Source organism: Berghia stephanieae, chromosome 14 (genome assembly GCF_034508935.2).
Source record: "Berghia stephanieae isolate SIO BIC M18660-M18661 chromosome 14, UCSD_Bste_1.3, whole genome shotgun sequence".
NCBI classification, from domain to species: Eukaryota; Metazoa; Mollusca; class Gastropoda; order Nudibranchia; family Aeolidiidae; genus Berghia; species Berghia stephanieae.
The window spans coordinates 18,543,553-18,555,492 of record NC_088373.1 but is presented as its reverse complement, the minus strand read 5'-3'; the positions used below and the strand labels follow the sequence as shown (position 1 = coordinate 18,555,492).

The following is an 11,940-nucleotide window of genomic DNA, read 5'->3' as shown; positions in this document are numbered from 1 at the left end:
GGCCTTGACCTCCCCACGCATCAAGAGAGGGTTGAAATAAACAACCATGTGAAATTGAATGTAAGCTTCAATTTAATGTATGAAAGCAGATAAAATGGAGGTTTCAGGTTTCCCCTTTATCAACAAAACAGGATGAATGAGATAATGTGGTAGTGGCGTTGTTAAGATGAATCATTTTAACAACGCCACTACCACATTATCTCATTTGTCAGTAATGTTTCATTCATCCCGTTTTCTTGATAAAGGGGAAACCTGAAACGTCCATCTTATCTGTTTTAGTATATTAAATTGAAGCTTACATTCAATTTCACATTGCTATTTATTTCTTCAAGCAGCAACATTTACAAGAGAGGGTTGAGGAACCGTAACCAGCTGCTCAAATACACATTGATGGATAGGATGGCAGAGGGAGCACATGATGAATGGGTGGACTGAGATTTACAGTTCCTTTAAATCAGGCCAGCCCGTGGCCGACGTATGCGGAGCTTGTCCTGGGATACATGGCCAACCAGTGGTCGATGTATACAGAGCTTGGCCTGTGATGCATGGCCAGCTGGGGGCCGTTGTATATGGGGTTTGGCCGGTGATACAGTAAAGGTTGTCCAAGCTCGGTCTGAAGTAAGGCGTGTATTCCTGAGATGCCATGCAGCTCAGGGTGGCCACTGCTTTGGCATCTTCCTTGATCAAGTCAACGGCACCGTTATTCTTATTCAGGTTAGTACTGTTGTAATTGCTGCGGTTCCCGGTGTTATAGCTACGATTACGGTTCCCACTATTATAAGTACGATTACCAGTAGTATTATTACTGTTATAGCTACAACTGGGAGCGTCCCCGTTGTGTTTGTTTTTCATGTGGACCTTGAAGGAGTTGGAGTGCCGGAACTGTTTGCCACAGTGAGTGCAGACGAACGGATACACGTTGTTGTGGATGTACAGATGCCTTTTCAGATTGCTGTGAGTTGAGAAACGGTGATCGCAATGGGGGCAATGATATTTTCTGATATTGAAGTGGATCGTGGAGATGTGATGTGTAAGATCCGCCTTAGCGTGAAACACGGCCCCGCATTTGTAGCAAAGATGCGTTTCGTTTTTCAAACAGCGTTGGAGATGGTACTTGTACAACGCCTTATACCGATAGCCAGCACCGCACTTCTCGCAGAAGTACTCGTACTGATTGCTGTGAATCTCTTTGTAATGTCTCTGCATATCGCTGTACTTGCTAAACAAACGAGAACAGCCTTCTTCGTCGCATTTGAACGGCTTGGGCTGGTTGTGCTCCGCTCCGCTGTGAGTGCACAACTCCTTGGCCGTCTTGGCCTGGAACGAGCACACCTGGCACCGCAGGTAGGATTTGGCAAAGTGCACGGCGTAGCGGTGTCTGGTCATCGGATGCTTGAGATAAAATTTGGCAGGACAGTCTGGACACTGGAAGATGGGATGGTTGGTAACGTGTTCCTTGTACTGCTCCATGTCGCTGTAATAGACTCCACATTTCACACATCTGATGGGGGGGGGGAGAAAAAAAACCAAGAAAAAGATATTTCAATAAAAAGTACAAATACAATAAAACGTTAAAAATCTTGAAAGCAATGGTAAATAACAATACATATAATAGTAATAATAATAATAATAATAATAATAATAATAATAATAATAGTAATAAAGTGGTCTCTCTTTATAAAGCAACGAACCTAGGGAATCAAACAGAGTGTGCTTATAGCCAAATTCATGGGGGGGGGGGGGGGGGGGTCTTTCCAAGTCTACATTCATCAATGCCTATAATATTATAGTGAAAATACCTTTTCTTCCTTTTAGATTGGAGATGCATACATAATGGTATATGTCAGATTGTGGCTTAGAGAACTACCATAGATCCAGTGAAAAGTAATTGTCAGATTTTGTTTACTTGTATTTAAGGGTTTTACGATGCTGGCAACACATTTAGCTCATGTCAGCACCAGTAAAAAGGCATAAAAAAGGATAGGTCAAAAAATGTCTAGATTAAATAAAAGCGCATAAAAATAAGTCAGACGAAGGGGAATGGTTCAAATAGAGTACATATGTAGATTCCAAGAGCACACTATCGAAGTACTTAGTTTGAGATCACCTAAAAGTCCCATCCAGACACAAGCACAGGATTCCGATAAGAGGATTACATTCAAATGCTTACAAAACATGATATTAGAAACAAAAGAAAATTATTACAGTACATAAATTGAGCTTTTATATAGCGCAATATCCACTAAACAAGCTCAAAGTGCTTTACAATGGGTCCCGGGCCAACAGCAACATTTAACATGTAGGACGGGACATGGTGCCTGTTAGCGACATTATAATTTTTTCAGACAAAGACTACGCTGTTAACGACCAGGTACTCATTATACACCTGAGTATGGTGAGAGAATGTGAGTAAAGAGCCTTTTCCAAGGGTTCAACTGTGCGCTGAGCGAGGCTCGAACCCAGGACCTTCCTATCAGAAAGCGAGTGTCATACCACTAGACCACATAGCCGCACAGGAAGACAGAAAGCAACTTGGAAAACGGATAATATAGAGAGATAGAAGACACAGCAAATGACCTCCTGCCCACCAATGGAGGTCAGAAGGCCCCATCCAGATGTTTAGCACGATTCTGACATGGCGGTTTTTTTCCACACAAAAAAATTTCCAAATTTTGCAAGCTAAAAACAGCAAAATTTGCAAAAATTTTGCGACATATTTGCAACAGTTTGCGGTTAATTTTCCTAAAAACCCATAATAAGTTCATGAAAGTGAAAGGTATTTGTTTGTTTTTAAGGGTCTCATGACGCTTGCAACAAATGTGCAAGGTCATATCAGTGTCAATGAAAAGGAATAAAATGGGATAGAACAAAGGAAACTTCTCTTGATTAATTATCTTTCACGTTCTACATGAGCTGTCAAATTATAAGAGAAAAAAAAAATGCGTCTTTTTTTTTTTTCCTTTTTTCTTATTATTATTGTTTGTTTTTTTTCCTTTGTAAAATCTCGAAAATTTGCAAAATTTGCAGATTTTGTGGCCGCAATGCAAATCAGTGACATTTTGCGATGCAAAAAACTGCCATGTCAAACTATTCGCTTATAGCCGTAATCTTAACGGTATATAAACCACACCTGCCTAGTACTACGAAGAATTCGTAGAAAGAATAATTTTCGGCTCCAACTAGGGTACAACATTCATCTCTTTGACTCAATAAATCTTGTTGAAAAGGAAAGTTTGATGCTTAGAAACTATATTTAGAACTTTGGAGCATTTTTGGATCTTACTGAACAAGGCAAATTCTTTATTTCTAAAACTGTTTAAAGTGACTTTGTCTTATTCTTTCCCTTAGAAACTACGAATTTTAAAAATTTCACTCTGACCATAACCTATTCATTTCTACCACTAAATACATGAGCAATACGCAATAGGTATGGCGATAAATAACAGTGTGTGAAATTGAATGTGAGCTTCGATTTAATATACTAAAACAGATAAAATGGACATTTCAGGTTTCCCCTTTATCAATAAAACAGGATGAATGAAATGAAACACTACAGATGAATGAGATAATGTGGTAGTGGCGTTGTTAAGATGAATAAACAAAAACATTGATGTACATAATAATAATAATAATAATAATAATAATAATAATAATAATAATAATAATAATAATAATAATAATAATAATAATAATAATAATAACAATAACAATATAGAACTTGACGACTCAAGTATTTTGTGCAAGGGAAGTAATTAATGATGGAATAGTGAGGTGTGAACCACATATCACTCGACTTTTATGCAAGGGAAGTAATTAATGATGGAATAGTGAGGTGTGAACCACATATCACTTGCAGAGTATTTAGAAGTACTCTTTAACCTGTTGTGTTAAACTTTTGTATCAAATTTTAAAAAAATAAAAAATCAAGGTATTTCTATTTTGTTTTTGGATTTATTTATTTCATTTATGTTTGTAAATTTTAAGTGAAGGTTAGAAAATTGAGCGTGCTTAAAAGTGGAGTCTTTTCGATGAGTGTGCTTATAAAGGGGTAAATACGTTTTGTAAAAATTCTGTTTCGCATTCAAAGCGTGCTTATAGCCAGATCACACTTATAAACAGAGACCACTGTACTAATAATAATACATATATTAATACTTATATAATATTGTAATTTTAACATAATTTACCTGCCTTCATTTTTAACTTTCTCGATATCAACTGTGAAATCCACCCATGCTACTGGGCTGTATGATAAGCCACAATATGAGAAAATGATGAAAGAGAGAGACCATATAGAAATAAAGAAGAGAAAAAAGATAAAAGAATATAAAATAAAACCGTAAATAATGAGAGACATGTGACAAGTGGAGGGGAGAAGTTTTTAAAAGACTTAACTATAAATAGATATTTATATACAGAATAAAAATTGCTTACTTTACGGGTTCTCCATTTGCAATTTTCTTTTTAACTTCTTCCTCAGCCTGGAAAAAAAATTGAATAATGATGATGATGATGATGATGAAGATGATGATAATGATGATGATGATGATTATGACGATGATGATGATGATGATAATGATGATGATGATGATGGTGATGATGATAATGATGAAAATGATGATGATGATGATGATGATGATGATGATAATGATGGTGATGAAAATGATAATGATGGTGATGATGATGATGATAATAATAATAATAATAATAATAATAATAATAATAATAATAATAATAATAATAATAATAATAATAATAATAATATTAATATTAATAGTAATAATAATAATAATAATAATAATAATAATAATAATAATAATAATAATAATAATAATAATAATAATAATAATAATAATAATAAAAATAATAATAATAATAATAATAATAATAATAATAATAATAATAATAATAATAATAATAATAATAATAATATCAATGTTGCAAAAATAGCAATTATACTAAATCACAACAATATAAACAGATAAACAAAACCAACTCAAACTTACCCGCTTCATCTCATCAGCATCCAAATCCCCAACTGGAATATCTGAAGTCAGCTTTGAATCTGTGTTTGAGTAATAAGCGCTCACTTTCTCAGGATCTGCAACTCTGGTTGTAAAAATGGGAAGCTTCGGTTTTTTCATCCTCTTCCTATACTTCCTCTTTCCAGTGACCTCGTTAATAGCTGGTAAGATTTCATCCAAATCGACTACCGGTTGCGGAGTCTTTTTGGGTTTTCCTCTCTTTCTCTTTCCTCTACCGTAATTGTTGACGCCTTGACTAGAGTCAGCATCGGCTGGTTCCGCAGATTTCTCCTTCTTCTCCTTCTTCTTATCCTCCTTGGCACCACCATCAATATCTCCATCTTCATCATCATTGCCTTGTAACACGTCTCCGAGTTCTTCAGTGTCAGATGTCTCCACCACCTCCTTCGATTTTGGAGTCGCGTTCTTTCTCGGTCGACCAACTCGCCCACCAGTGGATTTTCTTTTCTTCTTTTGAGCGGCCTTCTCACCCTTCTTCTTCGAAGACTTCTTTTTTCCATCATTCCCGGTGTAACCCTGTTTATTGTAATAATCCAACAAGGAGAGGCTGTCATTTAAATAAGTGGACGACGAAGGCCCTGCTGCATTTCCACCAGCGTGGTCATCCGGTTCAAGACAATCGCTGTCGTCATCATTGAAGGCGGCCAACATGTGCTGTATCTTGGCGCTGACGTCCAGTCCTTGTCCACTCGTTTTCTCTCCATCTTGTTTAGCAGCCTGAGATGATTCCGCACCACTGAGTCCTTGTTGATAAGATATTGGCAAATTCAAATAACTTGCCAAATCATCAACCTCTGTTTTAATCTTCGGTACCACAGCCTCCAGGAAAGTCTTTTCATGAGAGTAGAGACAATTTGCCAGAAAATTTTCCGCCCACTTCTTGGACAATTTCATGAGTCGAGTTCCTTTCCTAACAAAGTCATCCCCAGAAAATTTATGTACAACATCATTCTGTGAACTGGTAGATGATTTATTGAAAGTGGTCTGCAATTTTTCAGCCTCCATTGAAGTCCCCATCATATTTGTATTCTTTCTTGGCTTGGCCCGCTTTCTTTTGTTCCCACTTTCATTTGGTTGCTGACTTAACGGTGCAGCCTCTTTTCCTTCATCTTTCCAATCACCTACCCCATCTGCTAAATCATCTTTTCTCACCTCCTGCCCCATCTCAGCATTAAGACTAGGCACCGATTCTAAATCAAAGTTGGTTTTAGACACAGGGGTTTCATCACCAGCTGATCCGTTGAGAGAACTTGAATTGTTCTGAGCAGACGAGCTCAAATCAATACCAATGCCACCACATAACTTTTTGGGGCTTGGCTCTTGGAAATTGAACTCAGAGGATGTCAGATGACCCAATATGGCACTGTTGTTGTTACTCAGCATCATTTCGTTAGAAGTGGGAAAGTCCTCTGTATCAGTTTTTATTTTCGGAGTCATTAAATTTGAATCGAAATGGTCCAAGTCTGACGATTCTTGATGGCAACTAGAGGCATTCTTGTTCGAGGCCGCTTCTTTGCACGGCTCTCGCTCGTATCTTATTTCTCCTGAGATGAATCGCATTTGCATATTACTGTTACATGACAAATCCTGAGACGGGGGCTGATTAGTTGAAGACAACCTGTCTGGATTTTCCATGGATGAGTCCTTGTCTCCACCCAATGAAGGCGTACTCAAAAAGCCAACTGGACTGTATAACGGCCCTGAAGTATCGCCTGAAAAGGAGGATTCTATCTTGCCGGTTTCCATTAAATCTTTACAATTGTCTTCGCCCATAGCTTTCTCCACAGCATTGGTTAGGTCTTCTATTTTCAGCCACCTGATAAGAAAAGGGGAGAACGAGAGAAAACTAATTTGAAATGTAGTGTACAACATGTTTAAATTTCTCATAATTTTGTTTTGCAAAAAATCCCTTGACTCGTTCAGCCCTGAGGCTATATTCACATTTCCATCACAAAATGGCTGACACATGATTGAGGCAGCATGAGAATGACAAACTAAGACAAAGTGACATTCGAATTTGGCGAAAAATCTCAATTAAAATACCCCCCTATGGCCAATTGAATCTTCTGATGAAAGAAATGATACCATTGGTTCAATTTATAGTACCTTTGTATGAAGTAGGATTGGATTACATTATTATTTTTGCCTTTCAAGACAAGCCGCATTGTGTGGCCATTGGCCAGTAAAACAGATTCTGCTCTGGCCGTTCAGTGCGGCCAATGGTGGTGAAAGAGTTAAATCCCGTATTCTAAGCAGTGCTGCCAACCATAGTCCGTGTAAATGTGTAAAATGGGGAGCCAAAATGAGAAAGATTTTGATCAAATACGTACAATCTAGAGAAAAAAAAAAAATAACAAGTGCTAATTCTGATGATGGGCAAATAGACCAGACTCGCAATATCATATTCAATATTTTAATTAATTAATAAATGTACTCTTAATTGGTGATAAAAAAATAAAAAACACACAAAAAACAGTCACTTTTAGAATCAACATATAAATCCCTATTGTACTCCCAATATGACCTTCAGGGTCATAAGACAAATTAAAGAGTTTAGGCACACTAAAAAATGTGTATAATCTAAAAAAAAATTGAAATATTAGAAATTGAATAATGCGTACAACCAGAAATCCACCTACAAATTATCCGAATTTGTTTAAATTTGATCCTAAATAAATCTGAATTTAGTCAAATCTGATCCCACCAAAATATCTGAATATGGTTAAATATTGTGGCCCCCAAAAAATTTGAAATTAGTCAAATTTGATCCTCCAAAAAACTTGAATTTGGTCAATATCAAATATGATACATCAAAAAAATTTGAATCATGTACTTAATAAATCTAAAAATGGAAAGGCTGAAAATTCATAAAATCACAAAATTCTGGTTAAAATAGACGTGTTTCTTCAACTTTATTATTATTATTATTGAAAAAAAAAAAACATGTTTAGAAACAATGCGCTTCCGTGTAGGTTTGTGTATGTCTGTGTCTGTATTTGTAAATGTGTTGATGTTCATACCATGAACCAAACTGTTTGATCATTGTTTACCTCACATGAATTGCCTTTTATTTGGACAAGATTATTATTATTATTATTGATGGCAAAACAGAATAGAATTCCAACCCTAATCCGAGCTTTAATCAATCTAGTTATTACTATTATTGCTGACATAACCTTTTCACTAATAAAACAAGAATCAGCTGACTTGGGTTTACCTAACCAATTATAACGACACATCAACGAAGCCCAATTCCCTTTGGGGACATTTCATCACTTTTTGGTTGAAAATATGGAGCAGTAGCAGACCTGCCAACCCTTCATATTCCAAAAGTGGAATCAGAAGGTCAGAAAACAGGAATTTGAGACTAAAAATAGGAATTTCTTAACAATGGATAGTCCTGTATCAAAATAACAACCAACGTTGTTGTCACCAAACACATACAGACAGAATACCGGTACAGCTGGCAAAACTACATATCACATGTATTAGGTAATGGAATGGGGAATGGGGAAAGGGGTACAATCTATTTTCCTACTTAGCTCCCTTTTGGCAATCATTACAAAACAAATTCCCCACCCCCCCCCCCCCCCACCCCTCAACCCCCCTTTATTTTGTTTCTTCTTCCCATCGTCATCATAAAATTTTGAAAATCGGAATTTTAGAGACAACGGCGGAATTGTGGAAAAGGAAGAATGAAAATAGGAATGATTCCGCCAAAAGCAGAAGGGTTGGCAGATATGCAGTAGTAGTGGCTCAGTGGCATGGATTTCGATTAAAAACCAAACTGTAATGGGTTCAAGTCTCATCTATTGCGTTGTCTGGTGATGGCATTTAGAAAATCACTTCTCACAGTCACAGGAGTTTGTTTTTCTTAAAGCCACCCAGAATGTCTTTTCTTACGATCAAAATTAATTGTCCTTCGAAACAAAAAAAAACAACAACCCCCCCCCCCCCAAAAAAAAAAAACATGACACCAATTTGGAGCAGAACCAAAACTCAAACTGAACTGAACGTTTCAGCATTAAAAAAAAAAAAAAAAGAGCTAGCTTTTATATAGCGCAATATCCACTAAATGTGCTCAAAGCACTTTACAAAGGGTCCCTGACCAACAGTAACATATAACAAGTAGAACAAGACATAACGCCTGTTAGGCAATATTACAATTTATCTTTCGATAGAGACAATGCTGTTAATGGCCAGGTACTCATTTTACACCTGAGTACGGTGAGAGAATGTGAGTAAAGAGTCTTTTCCAAGGACTCAACTATGCGACCAGCAAGGCTCAAACCCAGGACCGTTTGATCTGAAAGCGAGTGTCATACCACTAGACCACATCGCTGCACCAGCATTAATATATCGCAATATCCACAAAGCGCTTTACATCCTGACATCAAAGGTTAAAAAAAAACAAAACAAACACATGAAAGAGAGAAATTGAAAAAAACCAAACCTGCAAGCATTGAGAAGTTGTCCCAAATTTTCAGTCGACCCAAAGACTAGTTGCCCGGTGTAGACAGAGGACACGATCGCTCTCATGACTCCCACACTAAATTTCTTGACGTCCAACGTGATGTATTTCTGACTGTACTCTCCCTTTTCTTGGAAATGGGTGTCCACCTTTGACAGGACGTCGGCTATGGTGGGACTAAAGGCAGCCAGGAGGCAAGAGTGAACGTGGATTTCGTCGTATCCCGCTAGTTTTAAGGTCAAGTCACAAAACTGGGACGTCTGCCACATTGTGTACAAGTTGTTGCGTAGTTTTTCTTGGAATCCATTCAGAGAGACAGAGAGTTTGGACTGTCTTGGATAATAATTAGATTGAGTAGCCATTGCGTACATGATCTGTTGTGGATGGATAGAGATTACATCCCCATAAGGTAGATAGAATATCATCCAAAATAATCGAAGAGTAGTTTTCCAAATCTCCCTAACTCTGTTTTCCCCATATTGAGATATATTGACGATTATTGCCACTAAACTATTTTATTCACTCTATTATTTTATCAAATTTAAACTTCAAATTCACACAAATCATGGGAATTTTCTGTGCCAAATGATGCTTGAAATAAAGTTTACGTTTCAATTTATCTCATGGAAGAAAAATGTCAAATATTAGAAAAAATCAACTTACAAGTTTTGGAAAAACAGCCTTCAATAAATTATGAAAATTAGACTTTGCCATATAAGTGTAGCTTAAATTATAAAATGTACTTAAAAATTATGATAGACTAGCATTCTATCCAAAGGGTAGCGTGTAATTACTATATTGTAACACTGAAGACCCAGGATAAAATTACTAACTTTTTTCTTCTGTTCACCAGATGATTGGAAAACTGAATTTTTTAAAGATACTGAATCTTCAATCTTCAATGGCTTGTATATTTGCAAAAGGCCCCACTGGCCTATTACTATTATTACACGGGCCCATCACTGCAAATGTTCAGTAACAGTCCAATCAAACAGGGAACAGTCACACATTAATTTGACGAGTAAGGGAATTCCATAAATATACGTAAAATCAGCAATCTTGTACTTACAACTTACTTACACTTACACACTTGCAATATAATATTCTATATACACTAAACTAAACAATAATTCAATAATGAGATTGTGGTTGCCTCGGGATTCTGCTTTGTCAACAATTTAAAAAATAAATAAAGTTGATGTGTATTATAAAAATGGTCTTTTATATTTGAGTCAAAATATATTGATTTTGCTTTGCACTCCACTTTGACTTTTGAGTTGAGTTTGACTCCAACTCTCCGAGTCTTGAGCTTACAAAAGAGAAACCAGGTAACTAACATTAACTAATAGAAATTCCCTGTAAACATTTTCAAATAGTTGCCAAATGTAATCCATAATATGCTAGATAGTTAGAATAAAAGCTTGATACAAACCGCTTATTGTTGTGAAGACTTGACTTCGGGAGACGAAGTGGAAGTTGCTCGCCTCACGACCCTTTGTCTTGCCGAGGCAGGTAGCTAGGACTCGACGTCCATTAATTTTTCTTCTTGTTAAGTGCACGATGGCTCCATATGGTTTAACTTACAAAGATAAATTAAAAATATGTATTAGCTAAGGCTTGTTGAAGACTTAATTGGTAAACAATTAACTTTAGTACACAAATCTGGAGCAATTTCCTAATTATGTTTTAGGACCCTGAATTCAGGATTTCCAAGTACAGGATAGTTAGTAGCGGTACAATTATCTGCTCGGTTTATCGTATTTTCGCAGAATTAGTTTAGTTCGTAGCATAAGATTCACTAATAGCTATGTTCGTAATTTGTTGAATTAAGCCTAAACACGATCAATAATTAGTTAAAACTATTCTTGAAACTCATCGGAATTTGATGGATGCCAAGTGCATAACAGGAAATGTTATGAATGGATTAACACTAATCCTATGCAAATGTGAAAAGCGAAATGAAAAAGCTGAACTGATGGCTTCATCAAATCCAAGAAAAGAAACTTGCAAAGACGTCATCACTGTGACTGTGATTTGATAGAATTTTCAAAGAGAGATGACAACGTCAATTTGTTCAATTGGGTAAAAGATACACTTTAAAAAGTACCAAAATTCGTGGTATAGAAAAGCCTGCACGTTTTTACTCATGCTCTATATAATTACATACTAAACGTATATATAATTTTGCATTAAATCCTCTATTGATAGGATACTCAATGTCAATAAAAGGTACCTATTTTCACAACAAATAAGCAGAACAGATTCTTTTTCTTCGAGGAAGTCGTTTAGGTTTTCTTTTTTTCATGAAGATAAATGAATAATTTATGATAAATAAGCAACATTGTCGAGTTCATCTGTACAGGTGAAAGATATGCAATTGGAATGATTTAATTCAATCATTTTAATGTACTTTTAGCTTTAAAA

At 36.2% G+C, this 11,940-nt stretch overlaps 1 protein-coding gene across 1 annotated transcript; it reads right to left on the bottom strand.

Moving 5' to 3' along the window:
- Positions 1-314: 314 nt before the first annotated feature.
- On the bottom strand, positions 315-11,242 carry LOC144959699 (uncharacterized). The gene is made up of 5 exons (XM_078892382.1): positions 10,949-11,242; positions 9,499-9,890; positions 5,007-6,861; positions 4,435-4,481; positions 315-1,501 (listed from the first exon to the last, which is right to left on the bottom strand). The coding sequence occupies exons 2-5, from the start codon at positions 9,885-9,887 to the stop codon at positions 439-441; spliced, it is 3,354 nt and encodes a 1,117-aa protein (XP_078748508.1). The 5' UTR covers positions 9,888-9,890; positions 10,949-11,242; the 3' UTR covers positions 315-438.
- Positions 11,243-11,940: the final 698 nt, after the last annotated feature.